This window comes from Sinocyclocheilus grahami, unplaced genomic scaffold, assembly GCF_001515645.1.
Source record: "Sinocyclocheilus grahami isolate Dianchi unplaced genomic scaffold, SAMN03320097.WGS_v1.1 scaffold597.1, whole genome shotgun sequence".
In the NCBI taxonomy this organism is placed as follows: domain Eukaryota; kingdom Metazoa; phylum Chordata; class Actinopteri; order Cypriniformes; family Cyprinidae; genus Sinocyclocheilus; species Sinocyclocheilus grahami.
The window spans coordinates 511,405-530,767 of NW_015505776.1; the positions used below are offsets into that span (position 1 = coordinate 511,405).

A 19,363-nucleotide genomic window follows, 5' to 3' on the forward strand; every position below is an offset into this window, starting at 1 on the left:
GAAATAGAAATATATATATATATATATATATATATATAAAATGACAAAACAAATTACTGAAACTTAATTACAATGAAACCTAAAAATATATAAATAAAAGCCAATTCAATATATATTAATAATATATATATTAATAAATACTATGCAATTAATACTAAAACAACACCGTTCCTATCAGTTTGTGGCCAGAATGTATTGCTAACCAGACTTTAAGTGATGTCAAAAGTCTGGATTTGTGAAAGGGCTAGTTCTTTCCCAAAGGTGTGCAGAATGCAGAGTGACGGTATTGAGTGTCCATGTCTCATATAGGTGTTTTTTCAGCAAAGTTCAAAGCTCAAATCCATTAAAATAATCTTAATATAGAGAAACACTAATTATAAATTCAGAATGCGTGCTCGTCCACAGTAGATCTAATATATATCTAAAAGACACTTTGAGTCTTTTCATCTAGTTTCAGTGAGAAAATTAAATTATTGTATGTGCTTTAATATTAAATCTCTGCCATCGCACCATCAAAACTCCCATAATTCATAATTTAATTCTATAATTTGTTTGTTGTCCAAGCCAAGACATTAAAGGAAGGGCTGATACATCATTGATGGAGTTACTGGTCAGACTGGGTCTTTAATTAATGGACTTTCACCACCCACATTTTTTTTTCCCCCTCTAAAAAAAAAAAAAAAAAAAAAAAAACAGTTTTCATCATAGATTCTGATTCATCTCACTCTCTCGCTCGTTCTGTCTGACTGTCTCGCCTCTTTAAGTCTGTTCATTATTAAGGCCAGCGCTACTTAAACTGAGAGAGCCTTATTAAAAATCTGACGAGTGTCTACCGTGGTCAGACTGTTTAATTCCCCTTAAAGATAATGATGGCTTTTAGAACAACAGAGGAATTAATTGAAACATGTGTTGGCTTTTGATAATGAACAAACTCATTTGAAGAGCTTATCAAGGCATCAGAAAGGGGCTGCTGTCCGTGAGAGACCTCAATATCTGTTGCTCAGTGCATTGAAGTCCAGAGAGAAAATAAAGGCAGACTAAAAAGATCTTGTCTTATTTTTGTGGTAAACTCTGTGGTCTGTAATTTGATATTTACTGGACTTTCTGCGTGTTTCAGTCCTGAGCAGGCCAGACTGTGTGATTTGGAGGACCAAGCCAAGGCTGCTAAAAAGGGTCTGTGGACTGAGGGTGGAGGCGCACACACCGTTCGAGATTTGAAGTATACCATCGAGAACCCTCGCAACTTTGTGGACTCCATCCACCAGAAACCAGTCAACGGTAAGATGCGATAAACTTTGTTTGTAGATCACATGTTGTACTCTTGAGGGCCATTACCAATGCTGGGGCTAACATCACTAGTGTTCAAGATCAAGTTCAAATTTCATATTCATGAATGCAAATTTACTAATAAAAAACCCCAGCTGATTTTAATGAGTGAAGAAATGCAGTACATTGACTAAATTAGAGTCTCTGAATCTATCTGTCTGTCTGTCTGTATGTGGTTAAAATGTTATTTATATATAAAATTGTGCTGTATTTAATGTTTTATTTTTGTTATAAACAAATAATCTACAAAAAATTGACAATCATTAGTATTACAAATAAACAAATAGGCCTATTGTGACTAATAATTGCAGATATTAAAACTTAAATGATCAACTTAATGTAATATTTTAAAATATCAAAAATATACACTACCGCTCAAAAGTTTGGGATCAGTAAGACTTGTAATGTTTTTTTAAAGACGTCTCTTATGCTCATTGTTATAAAAGATTTCTATTTTAAATAACTGCTCTTCTTTTTTACTTTTTATTCATCAAAGAATCCTGAAAAAAGTATTACAGGTTATAAAAAATATTAAGCAGCACAACAGTTTCAACACTGATAATAAATCAGCATATTACAATGATTTCTTAAGGATCATGTGTAGGGCTGCACGATTATGACGTTATCACAAACTCACCATTGACAGAAATAGTCTTCTGCCTTTCCTTTTGCATTGAAGTCTTTATTATAAGCAATCCTGCGGTTCATAAAGAACTTTGTTTTCCTACCTCCACAAGTGCATCTATTATTGCCTTGTTTATGTAAAAGTGCTCTTTTCCTTTAAAACTAGCCAACAAGCCATATGTGTTGACTGTGAAAGGCAGTATACTTTAATTATATGCATTTATGGTGCAATTGCTACATTTTCGTTTTCATATTTACCGCAAACAATGTGCGGTCACTTTAAGCTCGCTTATAGACAGATGCGATGTGTGGTGATTTGAAGCCATTTGCATATTTTGGGAGAGAAAGAGAGAGCGCGCGGTGATTCACTCACGCTGTTTGTGAGATTACGTCTTACACAAGGTTTTCAAATTACTTTGTAAGTTATTTAATGAAGAAATATGAAGGTGAGTACCTCACCTTCAGCATTATAATTATTTCACCCGCGCCGGACAGAGACTGAGACTGTGCCGCTGCATGTCGTGCCAAACCTCTCATGGCAGTGTCATCAGCTTGAGATCGGCGATCAATCATCCCAACGTGATTATCGACCGATTATGATCGGTAGCCGATCAATCGGAGCACCCCTAGAAAATAGAAACCATTATTTTATGTCGTAATAACATTTTGCAAGATTACTGTTGTTTTTCTGTATTTTTGATCAAATAAATGCAGCCTTGATGAGCATAAGAGACGTCTTTAAAAAAACATTAAAAGTCTTACTGATCCTAAACTTTTGAGCGGTAGTGTATATGAATTAAGTCACACCGGAAGTACTGGTGCCATATTTAGGGACCATAATACCATAAAGACTTTGTTTTCTTTTCACCCAGAACACTCTAAAATTATGGCGTGCATTTTCTTCAGACAAAAGCTGAAATTATGCACATTAAAACACTCAGTTCTCTCTGGTATAATGTCTCGCTCTTCTTCCAGAAGCCCATTTTTTTTTTTCTCTTCACAGCTCTGCACACAGCTCATTTCTCCTATTTAAACTGAATACTAACCCTGATGAGTTAACCTCTATCAGAAGGCTAGCCTGCTCACTGCAAATGAACAACTGAGTCATTAAATGCTATAGAAATGTGCCCCGTGTCCCCTCTTCGCTAACAAGCTTATTAGATGCTAATCAGAAGTCAAAGTTGCAACATTGTTTGGAATATTGAATTTAAACACACTTGGCCACATGACCCTTACAAGCGTGGCTGTGATTCACCTTCTTATCGAATTATTTCACATCTCTTGCTGTGCAGTAATGCCAAGTAATTTTTAAACATGCCATGTTCTCTTCAAAAGTGAGTACCATGCAGAACTGGAGAGGCCTGTTTACATACTGGCAGCTACCCACATGCTGTGACACCACGTGAACTTTCTGACACTTTGAATTGGAAAAACAAAGTTAGAATCAAATTAACATGCTGTATTGTCTTAGTTTTAAATATTAAAATAGTTGAAGAGAGAGTTCATCATGCTGTAATTTATCATTCTATCACCAGTATGGTTTTATTTTTTTTCTTAGACCACAAACTATGGTGTTTAATTTTGGACACTACCATTCAAAAGTTTGGGGTCAGTGAGATTTTTATGCATTATACTGATCAGAAGTGAGAGTAAAGACATTTATAATGTTAAAAGAGTTCTATTTGAAATAAATGCAGTTCTTTTGAACTTCAGAGAATTCTGAAAAAAACACTAAATTGTTCAAATATTTTCAAAATTGAAAATAAATGTTTCTTGAGCATCAAATCAGCATTTTAGAATGATTTCTGGAAGGATCATATGACACTGAAGACTGGAGTAATGATGCTGAAAATTCAGCTTTGTCATCACAGAAATAAATTACATTTGAAAATGTATAAAAATAAAAATGTTACTTCATATTTTATTACTGTTTTTACTGTATTTTTGATCAAATAAATGTAGCTTTGGTGAGCAAAATAGTCTTTTATTTATTTTTTTTTTTTGGTGACTAATTTTAATTGTGTGAAACAGAAGCAGAATCTAGATTACACTTTCAAGTTTTATACTTCATTAACTCTCTCTTTCTATCTTTTTCTCATATATCCACACAGCCATTATTGAACATGTGCGTGATGGCTGCATAGTACGGGCGCTGCTTCTGCCCGACTACTATCTGGTGACAGTCATGCTGTCTGGAATCAAGGTGAGTTTCAGTCCTCCTCTATGTAATTCTATGAATAAAATAAACCCAATTTCTTTCAGCAGAACCCTTGAGACCAATATTTTTCAGTTTCTCATTAGTTCATTTCTATGTATCTCTTGATGGGTAGCCTTGAGAGACTCCCTCTAGGCTTTCTTAGACCAGACCTGTTTCATGAATTCAGTAGACCATCTTACTGCTTAATCTTACTAATAATGAAAAAATGAACTCCATAACTGTGCTAAATTAAGTGTGTTCGTGGTAGAACTAGAGTTTTCACTCTGACTTTTGAGGAAAGGGTTTACATTCTTTGTAAAGGATGATTGTGATTTGTTTTCTGGGGTTTGTTTCTTAGTATTTCCCAGTAGATTTCAGACAATGTATATTTCCTGTAATGTTTATGAAAAATCTGTGTCTCCAGTGCCCTACGTTTAAACGGGAGGCAGATGGCAGCGAAACCATTGAGCCTTTTTCAGCAGAGGCAAAGTTCTTCACGGAGTCACGACTTCTTCAGAGAGATGTGCAGATCATTTTGGAGTCCTGTCCCAACCAAGTCATTCTGGGGACCATCTTGCACCCGGTATGAAGCCACATCATTCCAGACCAGCTTTCTGTTTGATCTCTAATAACTGCAGTTGAACAAAAGTGTAAACCATGTGAGTTTTTGAGTGCTCCTCCTAATTCAGATTTAGGCTAGAGCAATTTAGTCTTGATCTAAAATCTTAGTGCATGAGATGGACTTTCTCGGTTGGAAAACCTGGAAAGCAAGCAATACAGAGAGATGAGTTTTTGTTTGCTTTAATGTTTTGCTTTGCTTTTTGGTTTTTGTTTTGTTTGGGTCGCTTCGAGTACGATAGCCTGCAGTTTGTCTATAGACCCTTTTAGTGCTGAAGTCACAATTACGTCACCGCGCTAGCTGGAGGCAAAACAACCAATTCAAGCCAGTAGAGATTCGGCTATATAAGGAGCTTAAAATATCATCTTGTTGTGATGTTGGGTGCCAGAATCGATGGAGTACAGGCTCCAATTTGAAATTTGATCACATACCTGCTGCCATTGCCAGACAAAAAAAACGACGACAGCTGTAGTTAAACGTCAAATAACAATCGCTGTCATGGACAGTGAGTGACCTTACATATTCAGCTAAAATTGGATTTCCTCCGGTCATTGTTAAAACAAGCTAACATAACTTCATAGCTAGAGTTAGTGAAGTGGTCAGGGGAATCTTTCTGCCTCCACTTAAGCTCTGTCCACAGAAAAACGTCACATTGTTTACTAACTGAAAAAGGGTCTGTTACTTATTGTTTTTCGAACAATACCTGATATAAACGTCACTATCATTGTTTAAAGTTTTCAGCCAGCATCCACCGTTTTTAACATTCCACAACGACAGTGACGATCAAAACTTATATACCTAATGGGAAAGGAAGCATACCAGGTTTGACACCACAACAGAAATAATGCAAATTTATTTAAGTGAACATTGTTCCCTCAAACAGTTATTCGAGACAAGTAAATGGTTAGTTAGAAACTTTAAGAACCAAGCTGTATGTTACAAGCTGTAGAACAAAGTTAAAATAGATCACGGAATAATAGATCAAAGATGTAAATGAAGTAAACAGTGCGGAGATATTTAACAACAATATTAAGCATTCAAATAAACTTTCAAAAATCTGAAAGACTGAAATACGGGTACTTTTGGCGTCCCTAGTCTGTATAATTCAGTAAACACCAAGGCTGTAACGCATGCTGTGGCAATGTGGGAGGATCTACAGGTCCAGAATTTAATATATTATGCACATGTTTGTTGTACAGGCCCTTCAGTGCCAAGAATCGTTGATAAACTTAATTTATTCACTGCGAAACCGCAGGTATAAAGTCTCCTCGTGTCATAGTTCTTGCTAATCAGAGTGTCAGACATAATCCGTGTCATACAATGTGTGAGGATATTCTGCTCATGAACAATATTATACACATTAACCTTAGTGGTCTCTTTCTGTTGATAATGCCAGCAAAGCTTCACACTGTCAGTCTGTAGGTTTCCTCCCCTCCTCTTTCTCTTTTCTCAGTTTCTTATAAAGTTCATAGCTAACATGATATCCTATGCGTTTGTTTGTGTGGTCATTACAGAATGGGAACATCACAGAGTTGCTGTTGAAGGAAGGCTTTGCACGTTGTGTGGACTGGTCCATGGCTGTGTACACCCAGGGTGCTGAGAAACTCAGAGCAGCAGAACGGTCAGTGCTCGTCAGTCGGACAGTCGTCAGCCCTAGTTCACTATTCATTTCAAATAAGCCTGACTTTTGGGCTGTTGGATCAGACTGAGCAGCTTGTTAAATGGTTTAGACTGTCGCGGGTTGCTCTTACTTCATGTTTCAGCAGAATAGTTTAGCAAATGTGGCAACTTATCACATAGCCATTCATGAACACCTGCCCTGATGCCCACCTGCTGGCTTACTGAAGCATTAGACACAATCACAATGGAATATGATAGGAGCACACAAGGTTGTGTCTTTAATCCAATTAAGTACATATGCCGCTGTCCTTTATGCTGTGCTTCATTTTGGTGAAATGCCTTATCTCTCTCCCCCAAACCCTGCAGATCAGCGAAAGAGCGTAAAGTGAGAATCTGGAAGGACTATGTAGCTCCCACAGCCAATATGGACCAGAAGGACAGACAGTTTGTAGCAAAGGTGAGTTTTTGTTCACTCACATATTCTGTTTCAATCTGTGCAGCCTTTATGGTGATACAAGGGTCAATAACATGATGCTTATTTATCCAGCTTAATTCCTTCATTCTAAAAGAAATTAAATCAAAATAATGAAAGCCAAAACGAATGCAGAAAGTCTCATTAAAAGCCCTATTTCTTTTGATAATCTGTTGCATTGAAATGTATGTCATAATATGGAAGAAATTATCTGTTGCTACTTCTGTTTAATTACAACATTAAAATATTATAAATAACCAAAAATAAAACAAATCAAAGTAATGAGGAGCAAACGGCAACAAAAATTCTCAAAACAGGAAATTCGATCATAGAGTGGACCCCTGTGGACCCTCATGAGTAAACTTTTTTTCAATTTTTTTATTTATTTTAATTTTTTTTGGTAATTAAGATATATTTAGGTTTTAAAAGAAAAAAATGTTTTTATTTAACGGCTCCACCTCATGACATTTTTGAGTTATGAAATTATAAGGATTTATGTGTTTCTAAACCGTATAAAACCAACATGAATACCAAGAGGAAACATTTAAGGATTTGGTGCACTCTCAGAAATAAAGGTACAACAGCTGTCACTGGGGCGGTACCTTTTCAAAAGGTATGCATTTGAACCTAAAGGGTCCATTTTGGTACCTTAAAGGTGCATATTAGTACTTAAAGTGTCCATATTAGAACCTAATAGGTACAAAACAAAAGTGTACCTTTTGAAAAGGTACCACCCCTGTGACAGCTGTTGTACCATTATTTCTGAGAGTGTACGTTGTAACTTTTTATTTATTCTTTACCTGTTCTTGCCATTGACCCACAAAACGAGCTGTCAGAAATCTGAACCATCACACCACTAATTTCTTGTATAGATGGTGTTGCAGTTCTGAACTCTTCAAAAGTGCTTCTGATGTTTCTCATTGAAGGTCAATAAAACATGTTGATCTAAACTCAGCCCTCAAGCCCTTCGGCCAAACCCTTGATCTCTAGACGTAGGCTTGTTTCACTTAGAACGTCTAAAAATAACATAAGGAGAAGTCGGCAGAGTTTAGATCAACGCTTCCACACCAGCATGACAAAGCGTGACATTTCACCAGCTGAGTCCTAGCATGATAACAAATGACCGTCTCCACTCTGTCTCATCTTCAAACCCCTTTATCATGGGGCCTTCTGAAGAATATTGGAGCACCGCAGTCTCTTAAAGTGCTGACTGCGGTTGACGTACTCGTCTCCCTGATGCCTTGTTCTCTATTGTGTCTGTCAGCGAGGCAGGCCTTTCAGGTCTCAGGTGTTTCATTTCATTTTGCATACTCTGTAAAGTCAGCCTTGGGCCGTCTCAGCGGTTCTGTTCAGCTGCAGCCTTCAGCTCTCCCCCTAAATTACCACTGAATATCTGCTTTCACGACCCTGGCCTAGAATGCATGAGGAAAGAATAAGACAACGATAACTTTAAGGGTTATTTACTTATCTTGCATGTTAAAAAACAGTTGAGTCTAAAAGAGACGTCTTTCTTAATTTGCTAATGTTCAAAAGTTTGGGGTCGGTAAGATTTTTTATTTTATTTTATTTTATTAAGTTATCTTGAAATAAATCTCATATGAATGCTGATTCATGTTGACCTTAAGATTAAAGGGGTCATATGACTTTGCTAAAAATAACATTATTTTGTGTATTTGGTGTAATGAAATGTGTTTATGCGGTTTAAGGTAAAAAAAACCCCACATTATTTTCCACATACTGTACATTATTGTTTCTCTTCTATGCCCCGCCTTTCTGAAACGCATCGATTTTTACAAAGCTCATCAGTCTGAAAAGCAAGGTGTGCTGTGATTGGCCAGCTTGCCAGTGCATTGGGATTGGCCGAATGCCTCAAGCATGTGACGGAAATGTTATGCCCCTTAACATACTGTGATGCCGTCTCCCAGCAGGACGAGACAAAACCAATAAAACATATTACAAATGAGGCGTTTGTTGCATCCAGTGGGGACATAATTAGGGATTATAATGACTTATACTGTATTTTTATGCGTTGCGTTGCGTTGCGTATCACGCTGCGTAAACATAAAACCATGTCTGCATTTGTGATCGGAGAAACAACAAACAACAAGCCTACTCTGCACTGCCCAAAACTCGTGTTTGAGTAATCAGTAGCAAATTATTTAAATATAAAAAAGTACTTACAGGCTGTGAGTCAGAAGCGCCAGACTGTCCTTGCAAAGTTGGAACTGCCCAACTTTATAGAAACAGCCTTTGTGCCACAGACGCAGTGTAGGCTACTGGTTCAGGAAACAGCCTCATCCTCCATAAAATGCGCAGCACACATCTGAATATTTGGGTTGAACTGCTCTGGAACAGTGTTGTAAATACAACTTAACCACTGATTTCTAGTTGTGTGCTCTTTTGGAAGGCCAAACAAAGTAGTTTCGCTTTCACAACGAAACACACAGCGACTCCACAACATGGCATCGGCAACAGCAAGAATTAAAGTTACGCCTTCTTTTTTTGCATGAACATTTGGGTGGAGTTATGCAAATCTTCCCACATCGTGACGTAGACGTGGGGGCGTGTTAGAACGAGCCGTTTTAGGTAGGAATGGTTGACTCTTAACTTTTATAAAGAATATCTCTTTGGATTTGAGATTTTAGTCTTTGCAACTTTACAGATCTTCTTTATGCACCAAGAGCTTGTAACACTCCAAAGAGAAAGGAAAAATTTTAATTGCATCATATGACCCCTTTAAAGAAGAATGTGTTAGGTTACTTTTTGCAGCGGCTCTGCTGCTGATATTACCACATCAATAAGGTTTGTTAACTTTGTTTAAACTGCTGCCGCCTGGTCTTAATTGATATGTTGACACTGTGTGCTCTCTCCTAAGACAGCAACTGTGCTTTTGCAGAAAGTTTCTTTATTTTCCTTAAAGTAAGGTTGTTTCACTGAACTTCAAGACCTTTAAAATATTCATGCTTGGCCTTTGGTTATGTAAAGGTGTTGCGTTGCAATCTGCTTACAGAATTAGTTTCAAAATTCGCAGACACAAAAGTGTGTTTTTGCCTGAGTCAGAAAATACCAGAAGTGAAGAATAAAACATTTATATGAGCTTTAGCTTGCCTCAGATCTCTCTGAGCCGGGAGAGAAAGAAGATATACTTTGAAATTGTGCACGAGTGTGTTTAAGTGTGTGTGTGTGAGAGAGAGAGAGACTCATGAGAAAAAGCTACTGACAAAGGCAGAATGGCAAGTATTTGTAAGCTGTTTCTCCGTCCTGGCATACGGGTCTAGCTGTTTTAATTGGTTTGCATTTTCTGTCCTTCACATGTGTTCAAAAAGAGTTTGCCTGTAATAAAAACTTAGTTTATTTTAATTTAAAGATGACTGGAAACTATAAACTTGATCTGTAAGTAGATCTATTTACAAAAATTACAATTTTACAAAAATATACAATGTAAATAGCATGGTATAAACACTACTGTTGAAAAGTTTGTGCTCGGGAAGATTTTTTTCGTTGTTGAAAAAATAATACTTTTATTTAGCAAGGAAGCAATAAATTGATCAAAAGTGTGAGACATGTATAATGTTGCAAAATATTTATATTTCAAATAAATGCTGTTCCTTTGAACTTGCTATATATCAAAGAATCCTGATAAAAATGTATTATTGTTTCCAAGAATTACACTGAGCAGTTTTTGACATTGATAATAAGAAATGTTTCTTAAGCGCCAAATCAGCATATTTGAAAAAGTGTGTTTTTGCCTGAGTCAGAAAATACCAGAAGTGAAGAATAAAACATTTATATGAGCTTTAGCTTGCCTCAGATCTCTCTGAGCCGGGAGAGAAAGAAGATATACTTTGAAATTGTGCACGAGTGTGTTTAAGTGTGTGTGTGTGAGAGAGAGAGAGACTCATGAGAAAAAGCTACTGACAAAGGCAGAATGGCAAGTATTTGTAAGCTGTTTCTCCGTCCTGGCATACGGGTCTAGCTGTTTTAATTGGTTTGCATTTTCTGTCCTTCACATGTGTTCAAAAAGAGTTTGCCTGTAATAAAAACTTAGTTTATTTTAATTTAAAGATGACTGGAAACTATAAACTTGATCTGTAAGTAGATCTATTTACAAAAATTACAATTTTACAAAAATATACAATGTAAATAGCATGGTATAAACACTACTGTTGAAAAGTTTGTGCTCGGGAAGATTTTTTTCGTTGTTGAAAAAATAATACTTTTATTTAGCAAGGAAGCAATAAATTGATCAAAAGTGTGAGACATGTATAATGTTGCAAAATATTTATATTTCAAATAAATGCTGTTCCTTTGAACTTGCTATATATCAAAGAATCCTGATAAAAATGTATTATTGTTTCCAAGAATTACACTGAGCAGTTTTTGACATTGATAATAAGAAATGTTTCTTAAGCGCCAAATCAGCATATTTGAATGATTTCTAAAGAATCATGTTATTAAATGGTTGCTGAAAATTCAGCTTTGTCGTCACAGGAATGAATAGCATTTTAAAATATTTTCAAGAAAATGGTTATTCTAATTGTAATAACATTATTACAATATTACATTTTTTTTTCTGATTTGATAAGCATGAGACATTTCTTTCAAAAACATAAATTCTTACTGACCCCAAACTTTTGAATGGTAGTGTAAATATGAAAATCATTTAGTACTTTGGCATGTATCAGAAGTACCATACTAATTACCATGGCACCACTTTTTAATGTTTTGATGTTAATGTTAAATATACCAATATGAGGAAGTATAGAAAAAATGGCACTGTAAAGTTGATAAGATGTACATTAAAATATTTGATCCATTTAAAAAAAAAAAAAGTTTTCTGGCTTCTTGGTGTCCTTTTGATGTAATTCTAGTCATGGTCTGTAGGTGGCAGTAGCTCCCTGTCACGTTCAATGGGCTGCAGTACCAGAGTGAGTCATGGATCTGGGCTGTAGATCCCTGTTGGCAGCTTGCAGTGAAGTGCCTTGCATGTGTGACTGCTAATGAAACAGCAAAATGTTCTTCTTACTGTTCCCAGTTTTGCTCAGCTGCTACCACATAGAAAAATAAAAGCACTGATTTGCTCAGGTGACCTGGTTGATTTGGGACTGAGTGCATTTAGGATCACACACCAACATAAACCGTGCTATTCTCTGCCGTATCACTGCCGAGCATCCAGCTGAATGTTTTTGCAAGTGATCTGTTTAACTTCCAGGCTGAAGATTCAGTGCAAAGCCAGACGATTTGTCAGTCTGTGTCGTAATTCTGCTCATATCATCCTCCTTTCCTTTTCACGTCCATCTTAAGACTGTAATTTTGTCTTCATTTGCTCAGATCTAGATAATGCATGTATTTTTGAGGTATTCCCCTGCCTGTTCAGGTCTGATTATGTCTGATCCATTACCCAGACCAGCACAAACACCAGTCATCTTCTACGTCAATGACTCCTCTGTTAAGTAACTTTGATGATCATATAAGATGACATGGATATGATATACTCGGACGTGGTTCTAAACGTCAGAGCTTTTGTTACAATTGTCTTCTTGGACGTTTTGTCCATGTACACAACAGATGCGGCCCGCACATGTAACGCATGGTCTGGAGAGTCTTCTCGGCTCTAATGTAACATGATTCTGTCACAAAACCTGCATGTCAGTGGTGGCACTTGCCAGTTTTAACCTCAGGAGTCTCTTCACATTGCTTGTCTTTTCTCTCTGTACTTTTCTGAGTGATTAGACAATGAAAAATCCCATAGATTTAAAATGAAGAAGAGACCCAAGCTATCAGAGACTTTGGGATTGGGATGGGATGGTAATCCTGAAAATTAATTATTTATTTATTTAGTCAGTCCGTTAGTTAGGTAGGTAGTTGTGCATTTGGGCAGAATTGTGATTTATTTATCAATATTACTCAATAATAATAATAGTTGTTTTTATTATTGTATTATAATAAATGTTTGTTATTGTTGTTATTTTAAATGGTTTTTTGATTAATCATGCTACCCTACTTTGGGATGTACTCTTCTGACTCCAGTTATGAACTACCTAGTATCTTCATAGAAATGCTCAAGACTGAATTGCAGAGCTTTTGCAACTACCCACAACACCCCAAATCACGGACAAGCAATTGCATTTTCCCCCCCTAAAAATGTAAAAAAGTGGTCTCTGTCTTTATTGAAGGGGGCATGTCCATATAGGCTATTTATTTAATGTCTTTTTTTTTTTAGTAGATCTGTTGCTAAACAAATGCTCTGGCACACTTCTAAGTGCTCAATTTAATCCTCTTACTGTTCCTTTTCCTCCAAACAAAATTATCGACTGTTCCCACCCTCTCTTTCTCTCAGTTTCTTTGTGTTCCCCGTCGGCTCGCTTTCATGGTCTTATATGAGTGAAATGGTGAGGTAATGGTGGTCGGATGAGAGAATCAGAGAGAGGAGGGTTGTTCTTTTGAGAACAGTGTGGCAGAAGTGTTTTGTTTGCAGCTGTTTGCTTTTGTACTGCAGAAGGCTCATGGTGGAGAACAGTAATGTTTCTCTGGCAACAATTGAGTCTCTCCTGTCCTCCTAGTGGAGCGGTGACTTGGTCGCCACCTCTCGTTCTCTTTCTCTTTCTAACACCTACTCGTGCACTCTCGACATCACTCATGAATATTGGGGTGACTGACAAATATTCAATAAATAAACAGGCTGAAAACATCATAGTCTGTACAAAAACATTGATCACTGCAGGCAGTTTGAGGGCGAAGAATTTTCACAACTTGTTGAATGTGGTAAATGTTGCAAACACAGTGCTTTTATAACTATAGGTGTTGTGTTGCAAGTGGGCTAAATTTAAAATGCAACCATCCCAAAGGCTTTTTTTCCAGTATTGACTTTTAAATGCGTACTGTTAAGGCAGACACATCAAGCTAACTGTCGGGCCACCGTTAAGCGTCTGTTAACCCAGTTTTTGCAGTGTTTTGTACCGTTGGCATTAGTTGCTGGGGTTTTTGTTATTGAATGATGAATATAGCCTACTGCCACCTGCTGGTATGGAGAGTTATTTTCTCTCACCCAGGTTCAGAATGTGTGTGTTGTCTGTTGGCTGTAAACTTTGCAGTCTGTTCAAATGCCGAGATGCAGGCAATGTGAGGTGATACCACAGTTGACTTTTTCATTACCGCTAGTTATTTGATAACAGTTTGGTGTGTCTGGGCCTTTACCATATTAGCACTATCAAACTGAGTATGCAGTAAGCAACTATAACCCTTTCTTAAGAAATATTTGATGAATGGTACAACAAAAACAATTTTAATGATCCTGTATGTTAAACTAAAAGCAGTTAAAATTGGAGTGTGAACGTCTCGTTGCGATTAGCCACCCTCTTCCTGACCCCTGACCTCCTGTAATAAGACACAATGATTCAGCATGTTGGAAAAAAAATTTACTTCAGTGTTGATTTTTGCAAATTAGACATGTAGTTTATTAAGGAGGGCTTTAAATAACAGCAAACTGCAGTTGCATGTTTTTGCAGGAAAATAGTTTTGTGTTCTTGCACTTTTGATAGATGCAGCAATATGTTCCAAATCTTTGACGTTTGAGATTATTTTTAAAGGAGGATTTTCAGAGAGTCACAGTTTGTCATGCACATGTAAACAGAGAGCTGGAATGCAGAGCGGTGGGTCTGTATCTATGGATACCGGGCTGCGGCGAGCATTCGGTTCACAGCGTGTTTCTATCCTGGCAGCTTAAAGATGGCTTTAATCAGATCAGAGATGATTACAAAACAAAGATTACAGATGTATTTAGATCTCAAACGTGCTTCGGAGGCATGAGACGAACCGGAGAGCTTTTAAAAAATGGGTTTCTTTCGTTTTTTTTTAGTATTTTGACTAGTTGATTTTTCTCGAAAGATAAACCTGAAAGCTTGATTTTGACAAAGAGACAGGAAACTGATCTTTTGGAATCTTCGAATGTCATTTCCTCACCTTCCTGTTGTTTCGAACCTCTGTCAATAAAAGATATTCTGCGAAATGTCTGTTTTTGTCCATACAGTCAAGGGCAATGTTAACCAAAACTGTTTGGTTGCCAACATTTTTCAAAATACCATCTTTTTTTTCTGAGGGTAATTCGTTTTGGGGGCTTATAACAACATAAAGGTGAGTAAATTGACAGCATTTTCATTTTTGGATGAACCATCCCATTAAAGCTACCCCCAACCAATAACTGCATAACAATGACCTGGCATCCATCCACAACACTCTTGCGTTGTGGTGAGTTTGGCACAGGCAAAGCATCTTTTATATTTTCCTCAGAAAACTGTAAATCCCATTTTATTACAGTCTTCGTGCTACAGAAGGTAGATCAGATGGCGGGGAGCTTGTGTATCAAGCAGCATGATGTAATTATCATAATACCTTGGTGACCATCCGGCAGTGTTTGGTTGCATGCATGTGTCTGACACCTACGGCAGCTACCTCGCTCCACAGTCAATCGGTGACTTAACTACAGATTTTTAACAAAACTGGTTTCAGACCAGCTTTCACAATGCCATAACATCATATCTAATGATCTAAAACAAATTCATGTGAGCTACCATAGGTAGCCAAGGATACATTTATGCTGCCTTTAAAAACCAACCAGATAAAGGCATCCTAGTAGAAAGGATTCGGATGTTGCCATCTACCTTTTATATGCTGCGACGGCAGAGTTTTTCCGGGCACAGGCATGTTGTAGAGGTATTATTGATGTGCTGTGGAGGTACTTCGTCTTTTGAAACCTGCACTACTTATCAGTTTACTGACTGTATCTTCTGTAGTGCATCTCTGCACCAGATGTTCTTGCAGTATGTTTTCCCTGCTCGGCTGCGCTCTTTGACAAGGGTGAGAGAGAGAGAGAGAGAAGTGTGCAAAGTTGTGCCTGTATTAACGCATTACAGTCATTGAGGTCAGGCTGCCCTTGAATGTGAGGTTTCATCAATAATGATGCTGTCATGGCAAATATGACCTCTGACCCTGTGCTTCTGTGGTCTGAATAAAAGTCAGCTGGGAGTCAGCTGAGTACCAAATAATTAAACATCAAATAAGCATCATGTCTGTTCGCTCTCTTTGGTTCTAAGGGACCTGATGGAGATCAGGTTATGATTGTTTCTATTAAATTCTACAAACTCTTAATGTAGTATATTGAAGAATCGTCCTAAGAGTTTGAATAAAGAAAAGTTACATTCGTAATGCTCATGTTGTGTTTTATTCACTCCATTAAACACAATGACCCTTTGCAAATGTGTCGATAGTTATTCAAGAGCTGTTCCTCTGTAATCGAAAAGGGGAAGCTACCTATATTTTTCCTCTTAATCTAATGCTACATTAACCTTGACATGATGCTACATAACTACTAGATCTCTGTTAATCTTTTCATCAAGCTAATCAATCCTGGCTAGCATATCTGCAGTAGTTTAACACACGGCAACTTTTAAATTCGTATCGTAATTAATTTAAACTGCGAATATTCAAACAACAGCTGTACAATGGTTTCAGAACAGCTGCAAACATTTTTTTTCAGTCACTTTTGATTGCGTTTTATCAAAATGGCTAATGGTAATGGCTTTCTGTTTGTGCACATGCACATTGTGAGCACTCTGTCTGTTTCACACAAACATACAGAGACAAAATTAAGAGTTTAAAGGTTCACAGCATGCCGGCATGCAGTTAATGATGTCACATTAAATGCACCCTTAATATTGAGGTCACATTGGCAAAATGACATAAGCCATTAATGTGACCACACCTGTTGTTCATACTTAGTGTTGTAGATTTCTCTACACCAAATCCTAACCAAATGTTATGAATATTTTTAACAGGGATGGTGCATCTCAAGGATGCACAGGACAAACGTAATGGTGACATTGTGAACTGTAATCAAAAGTCCATTTGTGTGATTAATTTCAGTTCACCGTATTACTGTTTGGTTTCAAAATTGCCCCTGCTCTTACACATTATCATCCATCAAATGCTCCATCAATGCCTCCTCTAGTATGTAGGCACCTAATGGTCAATCAGAATATATTTGATGTGTAATATACAGTATACATGAGGCCACCCAGCCGATGCTACTTAAATAGAAACAAAGAGACTGACAAAATGTCCTGTTTCTTGCCGCTTGGTTAGGACAAATACTCGCATTAACATGTAAGAGCTTTTATTGCTTGTTGCTTTATCACATCATGTCTGGTGTAGCAGTGTGACAGTTCCACCTTCTTTCTAGCCATCTGTTTCTCTCGCTCTTTCTCGTCCTGATTTTTCAACACTCTCTTTAGTTCAATACAGGGCGTGAAACCGTTATCCCTGCGCCATGCCGTACAAACGCGTCAACTCAAAGAGACAAACCTGACCTCAGGCCAGCCTGGGGATCTGTGTGCGTTTGTCTTTACTGTTCTCTCTCTCTCTTGCTATGAGGACTTTGGGGGGATTTAGGGCCAGATGTGTTGACCAACACTAAGATGAACTCTGACAGCTGCTGCCCAGTGTTTTTCTCTCTCGCTCTTGTTGCTTAATGCTGGGACCCCTGTTTTTTTCATTCCTGTGGCTACTTAATTGCTTTATTATAATTTTTTTATCGACGGCATGGCAGTCGTATAGTCTCAGCTTGAGGGACCAGTTTTTTTTGTTTGTTTTTTTTTATTTTTGCAAAAGAAAATGGGATAATTACCATGGTAAAAACCGTGGGTGGCAGAGCACTATGCAAGATATTAACCAATCAAAAAAAGTTTGAGATCAACTGATTGCCAAATAGCCAAACAAATCACTGTGCTGACAAGCCTGGTTGCCATGCCACCTTTTAGTCCATCAAGCATTACTGAACTGTTGTTCTGGCAAATTACTATTGGATACTAGATATCCAGAGTGGTTATTTAGTTGAGTTTACGAAACCAGTCAGTAAAAAAAAATGCAAGTATTGAAAGGAGGGAGGGCACCCACCAGTTGACACATAAATGTGACCATGTCTACCTTCCCCCCAAAAAATACAAAAATACGCCATTTGTTTAGTACACTGAACCAGTGGCATTTCAGCATTGTCATCACGCCATTTCTGATTGGGTGCCCTTAATATTGAGGTCACATTGGCAAAATGACATAAGCCATTAATGTGACCACACCTGTTGTTCATACTTAGTGTTGTAGATTTCTCTACACCAAATCCTAACCAAATGTTATGAATATTTTTAACAGGGATGGTGCATCTCAAGGATGCACAGGACAAACGTAATGGTGACATTGTGAACTGTAATCAAAAGTCCATTTGTGTGATTAATTTCAGTTCACCGTATTACTGTTTGGTTTCAAAATTGCCCCTGCTCTTACACATTATCATCCATCAAATGCTCCATCAATGCCTCCTCTAGTATGTAGGCACCTAATGGTCAATCAGAATATATTTGATGTGTAATATACAGTATACATGAGGCCACCCAGCCGATGCTACTTAAATAGAAACAAAGAGACTGACAAAATGTCCTGTTTCTTGCCGCTTGGTTAGGACAAATACTCGCATTAACATGTAAGAGCTTTTATTGCTTGTTGCTTTATCACATCATGTCTGGTGTAGCAGTGTGACAGTTCCACCTTCTTTCTAGCCATCTGTTTCTCTCGCTCTTTCTCGTCCTGATTTTTCAACACTCTCTTTAGTTCAATACAGGGCGTGAAACCGTTATCCCTGCGCCATGCCGTACAAACGCGTCAACTCAAAGAGACAAACCTGACCTCAGGCCAGCCTGGGGATCTGTGTGCGTTTGTCTTTACTGTTCTCTCTCTCTCTTGCTATGAGGACTTTGGGGGGATTTAGGGCCAGATGTGTTGACCAACACTAAGATGAACTCTGACAGCTGCTGCCCAGTGTTTTTCTCTCTCGCTCTTGTTGCTTAATGCTGGGACCCCTGTTTTTTTCATTCCTGTGGCTACTTAATTGCTTTATTATAATTTTTTTTATCGACGGCATGGCAGTCGTATAGTCTCAGCTTGAGGGACCAGTTTTTTTTGTTTGTTTTTTTTTATTTTTGCAAAAGAAAATGGGATAATTACCATGGTAAAAACCGTGGGTGGCAGAGCACTATGCAAGATATTAACCAATCAAAAAAAGTTTGAGATCAACTGATTGCCAAATAGCCAAACAAATCACTGTGCTGACAAGCCTGGTTGCCATGCCACCTTTTAGTCCATCAAGCATTACTGAACTGTTGTTCTGGCAAATTACTATTGGATACTAGATATCCAGAGTGGTTATTTAGTCGAGTTTACGAAACCAGTCAGTAAAAAAAAATGCAAGTATTGAAAGGAGGGAGGGCACCCACCAGTTGACACATACATGTGACCATGTCTACCTTCCCCCCCCAAAAAATACAAAAATACGCCATTTGTTTAGTACACTGAACCAGTGGCATTTCAGCATTGTCATCACGCCATTTCTGATTGGGTGAACTATCCCCCCCCCCCCCCCCCCCCCCTTCCCCCAAGGGGGGCTTTTTTTTGTCCCCTC

At 37.7% G+C, this 19,363-nt stretch overlaps 1 protein-coding gene across 1 annotated transcript in view; it reads left to right on the forward strand.

Annotated features, from left to right (window-relative positions):
• The window catches only part of LOC107557288 (staphylococcal nuclease domain-containing protein 1), a gene marked incomplete at its 3' end in the record, with an annotated part of 160,457 nt that overhangs the window by 7,190 nt on the left and 133,904 nt on the right, over nt 1-19,363 (forward strand). The window contains exons 2-6 of the mRNA XM_016240653.1: nt 1,118-1,278; nt 4,062-4,153; nt 4,572-4,730; nt 6,281-6,387; nt 6,753-6,843. Coding sequence (XP_016096139.1) covers nt 1,118-1,278; nt 4,062-4,153; nt 4,572-4,730; nt 6,281-6,387; nt 6,753-6,843 — 610 coding nt within the window. The remainder of the gene's footprint in view (nt 1-1,117; nt 1,279-4,061; nt 4,154-4,571; nt 4,731-6,280; nt 6,388-6,752; nt 6,844-19,363) is intronic.